Source organism: Carassius carassius, chromosome 42 (assembly GCF_963082965.1).
Source record: "Carassius carassius chromosome 42, fCarCar2.1, whole genome shotgun sequence".
In the NCBI taxonomy this organism is placed as follows: Eukaryota; Metazoa; Chordata; class Actinopteri; order Cypriniformes; family Cyprinidae; genus Carassius; species Carassius carassius.
The window spans coordinates 11354727-11374627 of record NC_081796.1 but is presented as its reverse complement, the minus strand read 5'-3'; the positions used below and the strand labels follow the sequence as shown (position 1 = coordinate 11374627).

General features: G+C 37.9%; 1 protein-coding gene across 5 annotated transcripts in view; it reads right to left on the bottom strand.

Moving 5' to 3' along the window:
- Positions 1-19668, bottom strand: part of LOC132124329 (arf-GAP with SH3 domain, ANK repeat and PH domain-containing protein 1-like) — a 159122-nt gene extending 139454 nt beyond the window's left edge. For all 5 annotated transcript variants that reach the window (XM_059535314.1, XM_059535318.1, XM_059535316.1 and 2 more), the window contains exon 1: positions 19040-19668. In XM_059535314.1, the coding sequence (XP_059391297.1) occupies positions 19040-19165 (126 nt within the window). In that variant the 5' untranslated portion in view covers positions 19166-19668. The remainder of the gene's footprint in view (positions 1-19039) is intronic.
- Between the last annotated feature and the right edge of the window lie 233 nt (positions 19669-19901).

The following is a 19901-nucleotide window of genomic DNA, read 5'->3' as shown; positions in this document are numbered from 1 at the left end:
CAGTCTCAATGACTAAACAATTGCACATCAAAAGTATATATTTTTTAATGATCAAAAAACAGTCTGGTTTTAAACATTTAACACTTTTACTTTCTTCCAGTTGAAGCTGGTTTTAACAGTCTGTGTGTGTACTGTAAATATTAAATAAATTATAATACTAAAGTTAAAGTATTTGCAGAAGTAGTCCCACACTTTGCTGCTACAGCATTCACCGTTTCAGCCATCTGTAGGCAGAAAGAGAGACAGAGAAAGAATAAGCATGTGTATTAATAATATCACCATGTATCATTACTCATGTCATCATTAGAATTATAATAATAATAAACTGGGATCTCCTACATAGGCAAAAATGAGAAATATATATATTTATTTTTTTTTTGTCAAGCAATAGGTATTACCTACTTATATTTAACAATATTATTTCAACATTTTCCTGTTATGTCTGTAAAGCTGCTTTGAAACAATCTGTAAAAAAAAAAGCGCTTGTTCAGCTCACATTTATTTACATGTACCCTCTGGTTTAATCATTTCTGACGCACCTACTGTAGTTACTGTAACTACACTATATTTGCTCTCACAGAACATCGTCTTGCCTACTATTACCGGAAGATTACGGAATCAATTCGAAGTTGAATGGTTAACGTTAGTGTCATGAACACACCACTGTCAATTTTGAGAAGAACCACCTTCAAACAAGTTAATAGCAAGCATTTAAGGGGCCTGCTAAAAAGGAAGCTATTAGCGTTAGAGTAACGTAACCAGCCTGAATTCACCAAATTGTTCTCTGGACCTGAGGGTAGCATCTTCTTCCTTGCTTCTCTCTTAATTCTCATCAGCAGGACTAGCGCTATCGCTCGCTTCTTCTTACAACGGGACAGATACATGTTTGCTGCTGACCGAAAGGAGGAGGAACAGACTATGAAAGAGCTCCCGCTAAACGTTTTTAAAACTCCGCCTATGCCATAGCGCAGCGCAAATCGCGTTGTATCTGAAGGGCAACGCTGAGCCCAGCGGCAAGCGCCGTGCATACCGTGTCCTGTGTGAAAGGCCCATTACGCGGTCATTATGTGAGAAACACACCGCAATAGAATAAGAATAAGTTAAACGCTAACGTTATAGTTTGACCTCCTATTAACGTTCGCGCTCTTCCACTGATAAACATGGTATTAGCTTTGTGGCTAATCTAATACAGCAATGCATTAGCTGCTGTAAGTGATGTTAAAGAATATTTAGAAGTGATAATGATAGGACCGTTAGCTAGAACTACCACACAGTTTTTATATACAGGGTATGAACTAAATCTACAATCATTTCACATGACGAACGACAGACTCACCGTCTGGCTTGTTACATCTCCGTGGCTTGGCTGACCGCTTTCTTCTGTAGTGTACTTCTGGCGCTGTTGTTAACTCTGGAGCTGCAGAGCTCCCTCTGGTGGGCACACTATGCAACACTCATAACATGAGTGAAGCATGAGACTCTGTTTCTCATGTTTCATCGGCCGTTATAAATGCCGATGCCGATTTAAATGCAATTAGCTTATATCGGCCGATAATATCGGCCGGCCGATATATCGGTCGGGCTCTACTAATGAGCAAGTCATGTTGTGTGGAAAATATAATTTGCCTACCATTTTCGCCGCCACCTCTGAGCCAGCATTCTGTAACCTGCCATTTTTGGGGGGCTTTCCTCTCAAAGTGAATGAAAATGATGCTTAGTTGCCTTTTACCTGACATCTTTGAAAGACAGATGCAATGATTAATGCATCCATGGCCAGGATATAATTATATAATATGGCATGATTTTAAAAGTGACCTATAACATTGACTATGCAATACACTTGACTTTAATTTATTTAGTGCTAATAAAATGATTAAGCCTATTGAAGAGATATATTTATAATGTGAAAATATGTCAGTCATCGTGTGATTACGAAAATATGACTAGGCCTAGACTACTTGTTCTGAGCAGAAGTTGTCAGTGAACAGTCTGTAAAACTGTTGGCTAAGTTACAGATGCTCATGAAAAACTGATGCTAATTATTTAGGAAACATTCTCTAACAGCAGTTAAGTTGTCATTGTTTGTGTTCAACAAGTTGTGAATTTGTTGTAACATTAAAACAAGAGATCATGACTTTGTGCTCAAAGTGATGCTCGGAGCTCCAGAATATGCTTTTTTCATTGGTAGTTGCGTTAAATCTTACCCAGATACGATAGTACTGTTTTCTGATTGGCTATTGTGTAGCCTATTTCTTTTTCTTTTTTTTTTTGATTGGCTGATAAGTGGCAGGCTCGACTAAGAACTCGGAGACACGCTTGATTCCTTCCGGCGGCGCGCCCAGAAAATTTTTGGTCGCTGCGTCATAATAATATATTATAAATGTTTTTTCTGCATGAGAAATACAATGTGTGGTGGGAGTGTGTAACAAAAAAACGAAATGAGTGACTGTCACATTTAGGGTGTACTCACACTAGCCAGTTTGAACCGTGCCCGAGTGCGTTTGACCACCAAAGCGCGGTTCGTTTGACTAGTGTGAGTGCTCCGTACCGTGCCCGGGCGCGGCTCGATTGGCCGGCCCTGGCCCGCTTGGAAGAGGTGGGCCAGAGCACGGTTCAGTTGGACTCGGGCGCAGTTCGCATGCAGTGTGAGCGCTAACCGTGCTGGAGCACGGAACAGGACGCGTGGCGTCGCGGTTTTGCGACGCTCCAAAAGCTCAGCTGGTACCTTGCAAACCTCCTCATACGAGCAGCACGATTACGTGAAAATTTTCACGCCACTAAGGCGACACATCTGTTTAACAACAGGCTGTGAGAGGGCTGTGGACCACCGTGGACCAAACGACACAAAATTATCCACAAAGAAAACAGAGCGATGGACTCCATTGTGTTCAGAGAGCGCCGCTCTTCCTGTTTATCCCGAAACCGTCGCGCGCCATAATGACGTAAGCGTGCTCCGGCACGAATGCTGAAACCCTCCTATGTGAGTGCAGGCCAGAGGGGGAGTGGGGAGGGGGGACAATCGTACTCGGGCCCGGTTCATGGCAACTGTGCCTAGTGTGAGTACACCCTTAATGCGTGACACTTGAGAGCCCTGATTTAATGCACGGGTCAAGCAGTGAAGACAAAAAATGCAGCTTGTACAATTTTCCAATTCAAATGTTGTGTTTTGCTATTATACCTTTTGACACATGGTAGGAAGGGACAAAGATGGTGTGAAGCCAAGAGGACTGTCTTTGTGGATTAGTATCCGGCCGCTTTGCACCCCCAACGTGAGCTGAACATCATGTGACAGTGCAGTGTATTTAAATCCCATAAAGAAAGGGCCATGAGTCATTCAACTATTAGTCTCTCTGGCTGAAACATTAGGACACAGGGTATTACACTAAGATGCAGTTAGTGCATCGCTGGCCCAATCTGGATGAAGAGCGGATCTTTAGCTGCCAGATCTCGCCTACATCCTCCTCCACACTCCCACTCTCTCCTACTCCTCTCACTCGTTTTCGATCAAATTCTGTTTGCCACATTTACACTGCAGATAAAACCAAATGTCACTCCTCTTTTGAGTGCCATTACTGTTCTTCACACACGCATGTCAGAAGCATGGTATTACATTGTATATTGTGTAGGCTACATGGTGTTAGTCTTCTAACATTCTAGGAGCATAGCTAACTAGTGTTATGTCTTCCAGTCTCTACCAATCCCTCTCAATCTAGCCAGCATTTGTTTTTCTGATTCTGCTGTTGCTAGCCTGCAGTCGCTCAGCTCTGGCTCTAGACTTGAGAAGGGTCTGGCTGCAGACTTGCACTTTCACTGTCAGACTTGCAATCTCAGACTTGCACTCTCAGACACTTGTGCTTCCGCTAGCGACGTCACTTGCAGTCATTATTTTTTATGTTGTTGAATTTTTTTATTACTTTTTGTTTGAATCTCTCAAAAAGAAACTAAATTATAATGTCACTTGCAATCGCTACTTGCACTCTCCGCTACCTGTGACGTCACTTATAATCAACACAAATCGTGCATGTTGCCAATGGAGACAAGACGCTGTGATGGTGATTAAAAGATTAAAACTAATTTAGTACTATAACGTACAGGGTCCTGCAAGAAAAAGACAAGCCCGGACCGTGGCCACAAAACAGCAGAATATGAACGCAATGCACAAAGTCTTTCCTTAAGAGTTTTCCTCCTGTAGAAAAAACAAACACTTAATATGGCATAATATTATGGTCTTTTAATTGAACTTAATGTATCTTAATACATATGTATTAAGATACATTAAGTTCAATTAAAAGACCAAATTCGATATGTAGTTATTATTTAAAGTACTACAAGGTAAGCAGATGGCTATGAACACAATGCGCAAACTTTGTCCTCCCATACAGCAAAACGCTTAATGTGGCCTAATAACAAACTAAGATGATAAAGACAATTCAGTAGGTCTAGTCTATATGTCTTGTTGTTGACTCAACATATATACAGACCAGCAAATATGAAAATGCATTATGAAATGCATTAAGTGATTTTAAAAGGATCAACTCCATACAGTCAAGCAGACAAGTATAGAACGCAGTGCGTTAAATTGTACATTAAACGTTTTCCTCCTATAGAAAATCATTATAAATAAAACACATAATGTAGCTTAATGGACAAAGACAGTGATATAATCGAGTTGTAGACAGTTCAATCTATATGGAAAAGTGCTTAACGCGAAACTTTGCATGTTGCGTTTATTCTGGGCTCACCTGCTTGCCTGTACATATTAGTTATGTACCGTATTTTAATAATGTAGAGAAGCATATTGAGTTTGGCCTTCATCATCTTAGTCCATTATGCCACATTTTGCGGTATCTGAGGAAAATACTATATGCATATTCATTATATTAATGAACTGTATATTTAATTTGATAATTTAATAGCATCTTAATATATTAAGCCATGTTAAGTGTTTTTTTTCATACGCTTAGTGAGAGTCTTTGCGAAAACGTTCATATTCTGGTGACGGATTTGCCGGTCTTGTCTTTTTCTTGCAGGACCCTGTGCGTTATAGTACTAAATTAGTTTTAATCATTTAATCACCACCACAGCGTCTTGTCTCCATTGGCAACATGCACAATTTGTGTTGATTTTAAGTGACGTCACAGGTAGCGGAGAGTCCAAGTAGGGATTGCAAGTGACGTTGTAATTTAGTTTCTTTTTTCTTGTCTTCGTCCCACCTGGCTACTTTTATAAAATGTTGGGAAATTCAAACAAAAAGTAATAAAAAAATTCAACAAAATAAAAAATAAAGACTGCAAGTGATGTCACTAGCGGAAGTGCAAGTGTCTGAGAATGCAAGTCTGAGAGTGCAAGTGCAAGCCTGCAGCCAGACCCTCTTGCTAGACTTGTTTACTGTTTTTCATAATTATATTACTTTAAAACACAAAAAAACTTTAAACACAATTGTAAATAAGTATAAAGAATGGAATTGGTTTTATTTTTAGTGATAAAAAGTGTGTGTTTGTTTTAGGGATGGGACGGTATGAAAATTTAATATCACGATTATAGTGACTAAAATTATCACGATTATCAATATTATCACGGTTTTGTTGAAACGAGATGAAAGTGTTCAAAAATAGTTGATGCTCACACTGAAAACATTTCAGCAAGTTTTATATTTAATAATCAACAAACAACTAATAAAACAAGCAACTCTATGCACTTAATTTAAAGAAAGATTAAATTCTGTGGCATTTCCTTCCTTACAATGAAAAGTGTAGAAGCATAGAAAAGCATAGAAAAGTCACTGACTTTCGCCATTCCTTCTCGAAAAAAAACAAAAAAAACATTGTGCGCTGCGCTTGCGTCAGCCTGTTGCTGGCTGGACATGATTTAATAGTGAGTTATTAAAACCGCGATAATCAAACACGGTTTTAATGATAATTCATTTTTAAACGATATTACTAACCTTCAGCACATTTTATCACGGTTATCAATAAAACCGGTTATCGTCCCATCACTAGTTTGTTTTTAATTAGCATATTTTTGCGTTTTGCTTTGGTACCAAAATTGGTTCCGAGAACAGTGGATTTTCACTGGTATCAGTATCGAATACTGAAATTTTGGTACCGTGACAACACTAATGTGGACTGGGTATTACATAATAAACCAAAGCATCAGACCAAGTTGGAAGCGTCTGTAACATCAGCATCCTACATGGACAAATGCCACATCAGTGCGCTGCCAGTGATGAGATAATGACTAAAGCAGATTTCAAAGACATTCAACATTTGACACAGAACTGTCAAAATGAATGCAAAGATGAAAATGTATGTAAGATAAACAAAGTCTGATATTGACATTAAATCAAATGAATTGAAGAATATAGAAATAAATAATGATAGAATGTTAAAGGGGTGGTTCGGGATTTTTGACATCGGACCTCATTTTTAAGTCAGCCTGGTTGTTATTCATCAGTGGAGACATTTTTTTTTTTTAATTATCCAGTCTTTATATTTGGATAGATAGCTGATGCTAGGCTAGCGCGAGTCAATGGGTATATGTTAGCCAGCCATTAAAAACCGTTTTACCCGCTCCACAGTGCACCAAACGCAAATCAATTATAACACTAGACTATCGATGCAAATGTCTGTTGATAGAATAATGTTAGAAATCAAACTTACCTTTCATCACATTGCATTAGTTATAATTTGTTCCCTGTAATCATAAGCCTTGTCGACAGCAGCAGCGGAGTGATATTGATTACCTAGGCAACCGAGTGAGCCGGTTAGCTGGATGTAACGACTGTAGTGCGCTTCTGTTCTGTGTTTACTTTTTGCCGCATTACTAACCGGAGCAAAGTTAAATTCCGCAGCGGCTGAGAAACTAGTTCCTTTAGGATCATTGAGATGAAAGGTAAGTTTGATTTCTAACATTATTCTCTCAACGGACATTTGCATCGATAGTCTAGTGTTATAATTGATTTGCGTTTGGTGCACTGTGGAGTGGGTAAAACGGTTTTTAATGGCTGGCTAACATATACCCATTGACTCGCGCTAGCCTAGCATCGGCCAACTATCCAAATATAAGGACTGGATAATTTTTTTTTAAAAAATGTCTCCACTGATGAATAATAACCAGGCTGACCTAAAAATGAGGTCCGATGTCAAAAATCCTGAACCACCCCTTTAATTTTTGGGTGACCTATTTCTATAAGACAAACATGACAGAATGACAGAATGACAGAATTGGCCTGACTATTCTATTTATAAAATAGAAACATGGCGATTCTGACATTTTCACAAAATGTCATTCATTGTTTAGAGCAGTCATACAAAGCATTCATACACTGTTTAGAGCAGTCATACATAGTTGGAAACCACATGGGATATTTGAGCTATATCACAGCTTATCGTCACTAGGGGTGTGACATTACACTTCGATCATGAGATGAAAAATACAGATACTTGGTTCACTAGAACGTGACAATATTTTAACATTATTTTTAGGAAATGTTCAATGACACAATATTTGTCTTTTAATTACAAAAAGTAAAACAATGCAGTTGTATTCAGAAATATTTTAACTATTCTAGGGCTGTAATTAATTAATATTTTGGTAATCAAGTAGTCTACATCCGAGTAATCTGACATTGTTTTAGTAACACAAATAAGACCTAAGTGAAAACCAGGCTTTAGTATTAGAGATGTTCCGATACCCTTTTTCTCTTCCCGATACCGATTCCGATACCTGGGCTCAGGGTATCGGCCGATACCGAGTACTGATCCGATACCTGGGTGTGTATCTGTATATACAGCTGTATATACTACTAGCCCTGTGTAAATTTCTAGAATTATTTTATGGTGTGCTCCAGACTTATCCCTTGATAAAACATGAACAAATACATGGTTAACTACTGTATTTATTACAGTATTTTTATTATCTGACATGAATTTGACAGTAATATTATTTAATTTCTTAAGCGAAAAAGAACTTCAAATGCAGCCAAAAATCTAACACCGCAAACTAAAAAAGGTATTTTAGTATTTTAGTTTTACAATATTAGTGTATAAAAAAGTGCAACAAATAAGTCTAGGAATATAAAAAATTCTATATTAATCAGATAATCTCTTTACAACAAAACAAGTAAAAAACAAGCAACCGTCTAGGCATAATTATTATTATTAATAGAGACATATTATTACTACATACACTGTAGGCTACAACAGTAGCTTAATTTATTGTCAATTTACTCGCCATGAAGATCTTTGAGTGTCTGTGTTTATGATATGACAGTTTTCTCAAATGAAACGTTAAATTCTCATGAAGTGACGGTTTATGCGTTCATGTCCTCATATAGTGACACACGGCAGAGGCCACAAAACAGCGAGCTCCCGTGCATCTGCGCCCGTCTCCCACAGAGATGTAGACTTTGCAGGAGTAATATTTAAATAGTATTTTGCAGTTTAATATTCACAGACACTAGTATATATATTCGGCTACAGTCTGGAGCCCTGCGCTTAGACTAACACGGAAGCGACTGAACGCAGCTGCGGGTAACGAATATACTCAAACTTACTACCGGTTCTACAGAGACGCTGGTATCATCACATTTTAAATTTTCAGCACCGTCTTGGTAGTGAAGTGCCAGTACTTGTGGCATCCCTAGTCGCCGTTTTACTGTCTGGTTGGTCCAGTCTGAAATACTGCTAAACAGCGGACATACTGCTAACCACTGATCTGTAATATAGAAGCGGCTTCACTGTCTGTTGGCAGTTTAGAACGCGATGAGCGATCCAGTCATATATAGATCAGTGCTGCTAACGCGTTTTCATTTCTTCTTCGCTGCTCTAAACAGGGGTTGCTTGTGGCATTACAGCGCAACGTCCTGTGTTTGCAATGCATTCTGAGCAGTGAAGAAGGACCGTGCAGCGGTTAGGCAAAGCTAGCGTTCATAACTAGGTCTTGAAAATGGTATCGGATCGGTATATGGGTTCATGTACTCGCCGATGCCGATGCCAGAATTTGTTGTGGTATCGGAGATATTTCCGATACTAGTATCGGAATCGGAACAACTCTATTTAGTATGACTATTTATATGTAAACTAATATTGAGGCAATAATAATTGGCTCAAATAAAATATCAAAACCAAGAAATTACATGATTGTTTTGAACAACACTGTTAAAATACATAATGTAATATGCCTAAACATAATATGAAATAACCAACATTATATATTAAAACAAATACCTGCAGAGGGCGCTGGCCTGGTGACGTTTGATTGTACAACGTTATTAATTAAACAATGTTTAAATCCAGTACATTTTAATATTTGGCCACATGCAGAAACTTCTACTTTGAAATCGCAATATACAATACATGACAGGTTGATGTATTCTCCTGTGTTGGCAATGGGTTTTTAATGATTTTCGTTATCAATCTAGTGAGATACACTGTTTTCCCAGATTAACGTTTTTTAAACGCAATTCAAATTCACAGCATATGCAGAGGAAGAGTTAAGCCCCTTTCATACATACCTTCTTCACTGGTAAATTACCGGTAAGTTACCATTAATAGATCATGTGTGAACAGGACCTTTCCAAAAATCCCGGTAAATATGTTCTGCCAATCATACTGTTCTTATGGACATGACGTTTTACTCTGATTACTCTGAGCTGTTTACAAAGCTCCGCTGCTTTATAATTGGCTTTTCTATATAAATATGCACTAGATGGACATCTTTGATCATTTCACCTCGCAGCTTTTTGTCGTGCTTTAATCAAGGCTGCGACTCTGCAATTGGATACTATTATGCAAGACTCGTGTTTATAAGAAGAAAACATTCTGATTGGCTAGTAATGTCAGTTTGGTTGAGAGTGAAACCTGCTCATCCCATATCATTGGTAGGCGAACTCATGGACTCGAAAGTGATAATCAACAAGTTTTTTTATTTTTTTTTACAACCCGAATTCCGGAAAAGTTGGGACGTTTTTTTAATTTTAATAAAATGAAAACTAAAGGAATTTCAAATCACATGAGCCAATATTTTATTCACAATAGAACATAGATAACGTAGCAAATGTTTAAACTGAGAAATTTTACACTTTTATCCACTTAATTAGCTCATTTAAAATTTAATGCCTGCTACAGGTCTCAAAAAAGTTGGCACGGGGGCAACAAATGGCTAAAAAAGCAAGCAGTTTTGAAAAGATTCAGCTGGGAGAACATCTAGTGATTAATTAAGTTAATTGATATCAGGTCTGTAACATGATTAGCTATAAAAGCTTTGTCTTAGATAAGCAGAGTCTCTCCGAAGTAAAGATGGGCAGAGGCTCTCCAATCTGTGAAAGACTGCGTAAAAAAATTGTGGAAAACTTTAAAAACAATGTTCCTCAACGTCAAATTGCAAAGGCTTTGCAAATCTCATCATCTACAGTGCATAACATCATCAAAAGATTCAGAGAAACTGGAGAAATCTCTGTGCGTAAGGGACAAGGCCGGAGACCCTTATTGGATGCCCGTGGTCTTCGGGCTCTCAGACGACACTGCATCACTCATCGGCATGATTGTGTCAATGACATTACTAAATGGGCCCAGGAATACTTTCAGAAACCACTGTCGGTAAACACAATCCGCCGTGCCATCAGCAGATGCCAACTAAATCTCTATCATGCAAAAAGGAAGCCATATGTGAACATGGTCCAAAAGCGCCGTCGTGTCCTGTGGGCCAAGGCTCATTTAAAATGGACTATATCAAAGTGGAATAGTGTTTTATGGTCAGACGAGTCCAATTTGACATTCTTGTTGGAAATCACGGACGCCGTGTCCTCCGGGCTAAAGAGGAGGGAGACCTTCCAGCATGTTATCAGCGTTCAGTTCAAAAGCCAGCATCTCTGATGGTATGGGGGTGCATAAGTGCATACGGTATGGGCAGCTTGCATGTTTTGGAAGGCTCTGTGAATGCTGAAAGGTATATAAAGGTTTTAGAGCAACATATGCTTCCCTCCAAACAACGTCTATTTCAGGGAAGGCCTTGTTTATTTCAGCAGGACAATGCAAAACCACACACTGCAGCTATAACAACAGCATGGCTTCGTCGTAGAAGAGTCCGGGTGCTAACCTGGCCTGCCTGCAGTCCAGATCTTTCACCTATAGAGAACATTTGGCACATCATTAAACGAAAAATACGTCAAAGACGACCACGAACTCTTCAGCAGCTGGAAATCTATATAAGGCAAGAATGGGACCAAATTCCAACAGCAAAACTCCAGCAACTCATAGCCTCAATGCCCAGACATCTTCAAACTGTTTTGAAAAGAAAAGGAGATGCTACACCATGGTAAACATGCCCCGTCCCAACTATTTTGAGACCTGTAGCAGAAATCAAAATTGAAATGAGCTCATTTTGTGCATAAAATTGTAAACTTTCTCAGTTTAAACATTTGCTATGTTATCTATGTTTTATTGTGAATAAAATATTGGCTCATGTGATTTGAAAGTCTTTTAGTTTTCATTTTATTAAAATTCAAAAAACGTCCCAACTTTTCCGGAATTCGGGTTGTAATATTTTTTTTGTTTAGATATAGCATTATTTTTTCCCCCAGCCAAACGCTGCACGCCGGAGATCCAGCACGGTACCGGAGAACTTTAAGCCCTGATACTGACACAATGAATCAATTTAACTATGCATTTCATTTTAAATGTAATATAAGACTGCAATGTGTCTACATCCTTGTCAAAATGTCTTATCTGCATGCTGCAACCTGTCATTAAAACCTTCTGCTTTTGACACCAAAGGTCCGATTTTAAAAGAAAACATCCATATTAATGTCTACTGGCTTTGTGTTATTGAAAGTGACCATCTCTGCTTACTTTAAAATGGAAGTGGTGCTTAAAAGTGATATTTCATCACTCTATCTTCAAATCATTGCAAGAACAGCTTCCTGTCACCCACATAAGTGCAGAAGTGGCACAACTGTGTGGTGCAAAATGTTATGAAGATGCTATGTTGCTTCTAGTGTGACATGTTTTGATATTACATTCTTAAACCCACACGTATGGTAAGTTTTATATATGCTTTTTGCTATTGGAGCAGGTGTTCAAAGGGATCTTAGCACAACAGTGACAGACTCAATAGGTTATTTTGAGAATGTATTTATTTATTTATTTTAAATAAAGGAATATGCCAAACAAACACACAAAACAACAGAGCAGCTCAAAGGCTTAAAGGTAATTTTTCACCACCAGAGGGCGCGTATTCAAAATAAAGACCGGGTAGCTTAGTTTGATGATCCTGTGACAGAGTGTGGAATCATGGAAGTTGTGGTCTTCATCCCCACAGCCGTTGCAATCCAACGGGACTCTGGAATAATCATGTTCATGGATGAGCTAATGATTTATTAATGTAGTAGAATGAAGCAGTGTGAGGCTAAAGGCAGACAAAGTGAAACGAGGTCACTGAATGATTGTGACACATGGCTCAAAAGCAGCGGAGCTTTTATTATGCCACGTCGAGCACTTCCACTCCTTCCGGTTGTGCATATGTGAGGAAATAAGCAGCACTGTTTTATCATACTACATACATTTGAAAGTTATGTTATAATGCTATTCTGTGCGGTCATCACTAATCTATTAAAATGCACAACATATTAAAGCATCTTTGGTGTTTCCATATGTTTTCTACAAAACCGGAAATTAAGGGGTTATGATGTCATTGGCAGGTGACACAATGACATGATGGACATCAGCTGAATGTATAACACTGTTCAAGTGGTTCTTACAAAAAAATCTTACATATTGTGCCTTTAAGTAAACTAAGTAAAGACAAGTACGAAACTAAGTTAACTTTTCTTGCTTTTAACTTCAGAATGTCCATGTCCCATCCCCTGGAGAGTTCCTGAACCTCAACAAAATTCTGTGCCAATATGCATTTAAAGGGGTCATGTGATGTTGCTAAAAGTAACATTATTTTGTGTATTTGGTGTAATGCGATGTGTGTATGTGGTTTAAGGTTAAACAATATATATTTATTCACATACTGTACATTAGGGGTGGAACGGTTCAACCTTTTCACAGTTTGGTTTGTTTTACGGTTTTAGAGTCACGGTTTTCGTAACAGTTCGATATGTGCTACGTTTATGGAAAAACTATACTTTCTAATAAATAAAAAAAAAGAATATTCTATCCAACTACAAGCAACAGCACATTAAATACAATAGAGTAAAGATACAAACATTGCAGCGTCCTTTGGCTCTTTAATGTTTAAACTGACAAAGCTTAAATGAGTTTAGTTTAAATACATATTAACGTGTGCTGTTCAGGTCTCAACTGTGCGCGCGCCATCAGTACCCGGATGATGACAATAAATGACTGCTCATATTCCACAATAAGTCATTCACATATTGATCAAGAATGAATGGTTTGTCCAGGTTTTTTTCTTTTCTTTTCTTTTTTTTCTCATTGCTATTGTTGTAATGTCTGGGAATCCAGAATGCGCACCCATCAACAGAAACATATTAGTTGAACCCAGTTTGTTTTACATGTTATTTATATCAAACCATATTACAGATGCTTTGTCCGATTTAAGTTGAACTGCGGTCCCAGCGCGTGCCGAACCGTGTGTGGAGAACCGAACGGTTCGGGTTTTTTTTTCAGCGAACCGTGCCACCCCTACTGTAAATTAATGTTTGTGCTCTATGCCCTGACTTTCTGGAACATGTCAATTTTTACAAAGCTCATCATTCTGAAAGACGAGGTACACACATCTGAATATTTGGGTTGAACTGTTCTGGAACAGTGTTGTGAATACAACTTTCTAGCACTGATTCCTAGTTGTGTCCTCTTTCGGAAGGTCAAACAAAGTAGCTTTGCTTTCAATTCAATTCAATTCAATTCAATAAATTTATTGCCATGTCCACAATTTGATAGGAATTTGTCTTGGTACAACTCTCAGACGTAAATAACCTAAAAGACAAACATCATAAGTACAAAAAAACAGACAACGAAACACACAGTGTATCCTTAACATGACACTGGCGGCAGCAGCAAGAATAAAAGTTACACTTTCTGAACTGAAGTCAGTGACCAAAAGCAAAAGGACAAATACAAAAGAATAAAAAGATACAAATTAAACAAACTGTGCTTTAAAGGAACACTGCACCAATATTTTTGAAAATAGGCTCATTTTCCAAGGCCTCTAAAATTAAACAGTTTAGAGCTGAAACAACGAATCGATTTAATCGATAAAAATCGATTATTAAAATAGTTGTCAACTAATTTAGTCATCGATTCGTTGCTAAATAACTTTTATTGGACGTAAGCGGCTCATTTCGTGCATATTTCAAATCTGCGGTGACCAAAGTGTGGCAGTAATGAGCCACCGGAGGTTTTACTCAGCCAGTACAGCAGGAGAAGTAGCGAATAGCCAATAGCTGGCCTCGTTTTATGTCACGTGCTTCCCGAACAGCGTCTCTGCAGCATTTAGCGGGATGTGGGAGACTGGGAGTACTTTACTTTGAGCCTTCAAAAAAGAAGAGTAACCTGTAAACTCTGCACTACTGAACTGTTTAAGGGGACGTTCACATATCGCGTCTTTTGCGCGCTCAAGTTCGTTATTTCCAACACCGCATCGCATCGAGTTAAAAACATCTCAACTTTTCAGAATGCTGCAAGCGCATCGCGGGTCATGTGACAAGAACTAACCAATCAGCTTCATCCTTTCCCGTAACAACGTTAAAAGCTCAGTCAAGATGAAAGGAACAGCTGATCATAGTTGTATAAAGGCAGACTCCTCAGGGGCGCTTCTGCGCGAGCGCTTTGGAAAGAAGGAGAAAGCGGTGCGCCTAGCGTTTTCCACGCGTTTTTAGGCACGATATGTGAACGGCCCCTAAGACTTTTATTTGTGCAGATTCTCCAGTACAATGTTGTTTGCAAATGTTTAGTCGTAAAAGCTGATAACATTGCTTTTTAACAGTTAACATTTAAAGCTTTACAAACATGTTCTGTGATCAGTTTGTAGTTTTCCAGTTCAAAATTCAGTCGTGCAGCCTAATTATGACTGAATGAGAGAGGTAAATGTTTAAAGATATTTGAAATGCACTTTTTTTCTAAGTATTCACTGCTCTTTTTCACACAGCAGGTTTTTTGTGTGTGACTGTCCAATTTTTTTTTCTGGACAACCTTCTGATGGATTTTACTTTCAATTGTGAGTTCCATTCAGGTTTCATGCCACTGGCACTTTATTCGAAGGATTGTTTACAATTTCACAGCAAAAGCTATAAAGCTATTTCCCAGTAAATAATAAAATACAATGCACTGCAATTTTATTCTGTTTTATCCTTATTCTTCGTGAAAATATGTTCTGAAAGATTCCTTAATAAGCTTCGTTCGGGATGTTAAACTACTTTAGGAGCTCTAAGGACTGCCATGGTGAAAACATTATTTTAAATCTCCTTGTGAAATTTGCTAGAGTATGGGTCAGTGTTCTGATTGCAGAAGAGTTCGACAAAGGATTACTAACACAATAAAACAACTCCAGGTATATTTTTGATTAGGATATGACAGTGCAAAATGGTTAAAATCTCTTAAAAATCTATGCTGAAGGATAAAGACCATTTATTAATAATTTACTTGGGGGGAAAAATGGAAAAAACTAAAATATAAGTACATAAACCGATTAATCGATTAATCGTAAAAATAATCGACAGATTAATCGATTATCAAAATAATCGTTAGTTGCAGCCCTAAAACAGTTTAGTTTTACCATTTTCTAATCCATTCAGCCGATTTCCAGGTCTGGCGGTAGTACTTTTAGCTAAGCTTAGCATAGATCGTTGAATCTGATTAGACTATAAGCATCTCACTAAAAAAGGACTAAAGAGTTTCGATATTTTGTACTACTCTGTAGTAACATCGTGAAATAAGACTGATGGAAATTGAAAAGTTGCCATTTTCTTGGCCGATATGGCAAGGAACTATACTCTCATTCTGGTGTAATAATCAAGGAACTTTGCTGCCGTACAATGGGTGCAGCAGGCGCAGTCAGTGGTTAAATTGGCTTTTGTAGGGAGGGGGAGCCCTTATTTACGGTGGTCATCATTAAAAATCGTGCCATAAAATGACTTAATGTGTTTTACACCAAAGGGGCTATTTTTCCAGTATTAATGTATATGGTAAGGTTGAGAAGTTATTCAAACAAAGTTAAATACTTTATAATTTTTTATTATTTTTTACCTTTAATGTTAACAAGCAGGCAACGGATTTCACCCTTAGAAAACATATGAAATTTAACATTTTATGTAAACATCTTTTTAAACAATTTCTTTGGCAGTTTATGTTATATTTGATCACACCGACTGAGTTGGGTTACACATCTGTAAGAGTGGTGGACCCACTAACTATACGAACATCAAAGAGGACACATTGACAATCTTCAGCTGATTTCTCAGTGGTGAAACAATAATATTCATCGTTGAAAATCCCCTTTCACATTCAGCTGTGCTCACAGCCAATGTATCTACTGTGTGTTTTAATTTCAGAAGACCCTCTTTAATTGCCATGTTTGGGTTTTCCTTGTAGTCCCTGAAACCTTGTTTGACAATACAGTAGGTTGACAAACCTACCATTACAGTAATGCAGATACATGTACATTAAATGTTGTTTTGCATGAGAAAAAGGATGCAATATTAATGGGCACATGCAAGTAAACCCTGGTAGGAAAATCTGACGGTAGGATAAAATATCAGCACACCGTCTCGGAGCGCATATCTCTTCCTGAGGAGCAGTGCAAGTCCTCTTTTAAAAACAATTAATAAAAATACTTTGATAAATCAAGCACGTCTCATTTTGCAAATGTCATGTTACATGATTTTACTGATTTGCATGGAAATTGGGCTTTTATGGAGGAACGAAGTGCAACATTGCAACAGGGGGCGGAATGGGGCGCAATAATCGTTTTATCTCAATATTGTATTTCCTAGAGATGTAACTACCGATCGATAGGCCAGTGATCAGAATCCGCCGATTTTTCTCATGATTGGCTCAGATCATTGACCGGTCGATCAGTCGTACTTCTTTGCGATTTCGAGCCGATCCGTTTTATTACCAGCAGCACAGGCAATAACATCACATCAGCCGGGCATTCTCACTCTCTTCTCTCCAATGACCCCTTCTCTCTCACACACGTCTCATTCGCTCCGGTTAAATAGTGCTTGTATTGCGCATTTTATTAGTCATTCCCTCAGGTTTTACGCTTACACCAAAGGCGCGCGCACCACCACTGATCTATATTAGTGGACCACACAAGCCGGCCTGCTGTCTGTCATGTTAAAGAAAAAAAGAATGAAAAACACTTTCTGCACTTGACTGAAAACATTTTATAACTTTAAGGGTAAGCAATCATTTGTATTTAATTTTTACAATGAAGACTACAGAAATTAAATTTGATAAAAATTTACATTTGATTAGTTTAATATCTGTAGTATTTCTTACCTGAATAAAAACTTACTTAACATGAAAACAGTTTCATAGCCCTCTTTTTTTTCTATTGCATTTATTTGTGTTGTTGTTTGAAATTGTTTTGTTTTTTTTGTATTTTATTACTGACTTTGTGTTCTTTTATGAAAATAAAGCTTTGTGTAGAAGGAAAGTAGAAAGTAGATTTTGTTTGTATATACTGGCAATTATAGCTCTTAGAACAAAAATATCAGAATAGACAAAAATCGGTATCAGCAGATCAGAGTAACAAAAAAAATCAGAAATTGGAATCAGCCAAGAAAACTGCAATCGGTACTCTAGTATTTTCATAAAATTGTTGGATGTCAAAATCGAAATCTTTTATTTATATTAATTGCACAGCCCTATCTCTTTGGATTCGAGACTTTATTCTTTGCAGCTTTACAGATCTGCTTAATGCACAAAGAGCTTTTTTTTTTTAATTGAAATCGCATCATATGACCCCTTTAAAAGTGATGCATGCACAAATGCATGCTCTCAGGGGTGTTTTACCATGAATTCAAGTCAACCATTTCCATATCCATCCAAATTATGACTCTTAAAGCTGCCATAAACTTTCAATGGTTGTACACCCAATGAATCATCAGTGCAATCAGAAGCCAGACCAACTGCCTGAACAGAAATGCAGCCCACACTGCAGACTGTTGCTCACAACATGAAGAGATGCAACATACTAATGAACCATGTAAAAAAAAAAAAAAAAAAACATAAAATAAAAACGGGGAAGGAGAGATTTATTGTACTAATTCAGAATAGCCATGTAAACAAACACCAGTGCAAACAGATTAAAAAATGTGAACTGACATACTGTAATGATCTAATATAAACAGATGCAATAAGTATCAAAGTAAAACGATGCAATTTGTTAATGCAATGCAATAATATACAAAAATGCTCTAATATAAACAAATTTTAAGTACCACCAAAATGCAATGCATTAAACTAAACAGAATCAATGTAGTGATACAAAGTATCAATGTAAAGATATGCAATTTACTAACATAAACAGATGCATTGCAAACAGGTGCAATGCACTGATGCAAAGCAACACTGTAAAGAGATAATATCCACAAATATAAAATACCAACGATATTAAACCCAATGCACAGATGTAAGCAGATCCTAGTATAGATCCAATACACTAATGTGATGTGCCACAGTTAAAAGGATGATGCAATTGAAAAATCCAAGAAGATGCAATGAACAGATGCAATGAACAAAATGTAAACAGTTGCAAAAGATGTAAAATGTAAACATGCAATGGACAACTGTAAACATATAATAAACTAATGCAATGCACTAATAACAGTAGATGCTATGTAATGTCCTCATGCGAGATGCAATGTACCGATGCAAAGAGCCACTTTAAACATGTATTAACGAAACACATGAAGTACCAAAATAAACAAACATTCAATATGGTAATACAAGGTTTCAATGAATGTAAAGAGGGAGTAATATATACAGATGCAATGTACTAGTGAAAAGTATCAGTGTAAAACAGATGCAATACACTAATGCAGTGCTGCATGAGAAAAGCATGCACCTACCTCCTCTAACACACTGACTGTATTCCTGCAGCTCTGCAGACGGGTGGTGAAGCTGGATGTAGTGGGAGAGTTGTAATCCTCTGTCGTTTCCGACAGAAACTCCGACACCGATATTTGATCTGGCATCCTAAAGCGTGGATCCGTCCAGTGAATAGATAGAATTGTGTGTTCAGGCGATCAAATTAACATCCGAGCCCGTAGAAATGTTGAGCTAACTGTGCGCGAGATGCCTACTAAAAAACAAACTACTAGCACGAGCTATGCGATTCTGCCTCTAGAAAACTCAACGAACTGTTATTTTTTTTTGGTTCAGTCGTTCTATCAGGGATTGGGATAGTAAGCTGTTTCACCCCTCGCCATTCGAACGTTAAGCTCAGAGTTTACCAGAGTTGTTCAGTTGCGATTCCAGCAGCACGCACCGTGAAATAATGTCCACATACTGTTCCCCCCGCGTGATGATTACGAACAACACTCTGCTAGTTTCTTAGCGAATTTTATTCCAATGCATTTATGTCTGTGCATGCATTCATTCTCTGATGTTTGTCAAGCACCCGTTCTCAGCCTGCACTCAGTGTGAAGTGCGCAACACGGAGTGTGACATCCGCGTGCACACTCACTCGCGCGCTCTGCTCTACCCTACCCATAATTTATTCTTAAAATTAATGGGAAATTGTAGCTGATTAACAAGGTTGTAGAAGCACCTAACCCTGATTGTAAGCCTAAAACAGTTATTTCCTGAAAAGTTATATCTCAATTCTGATTGGTTGATTGTAATGTTGTTCCAGGATCATCAAGGATGTTGATCCAGGAACATGTTGTACTTGGTGAAATCACGCTCGCCCATTGGCTCCGTGGGCAGCAG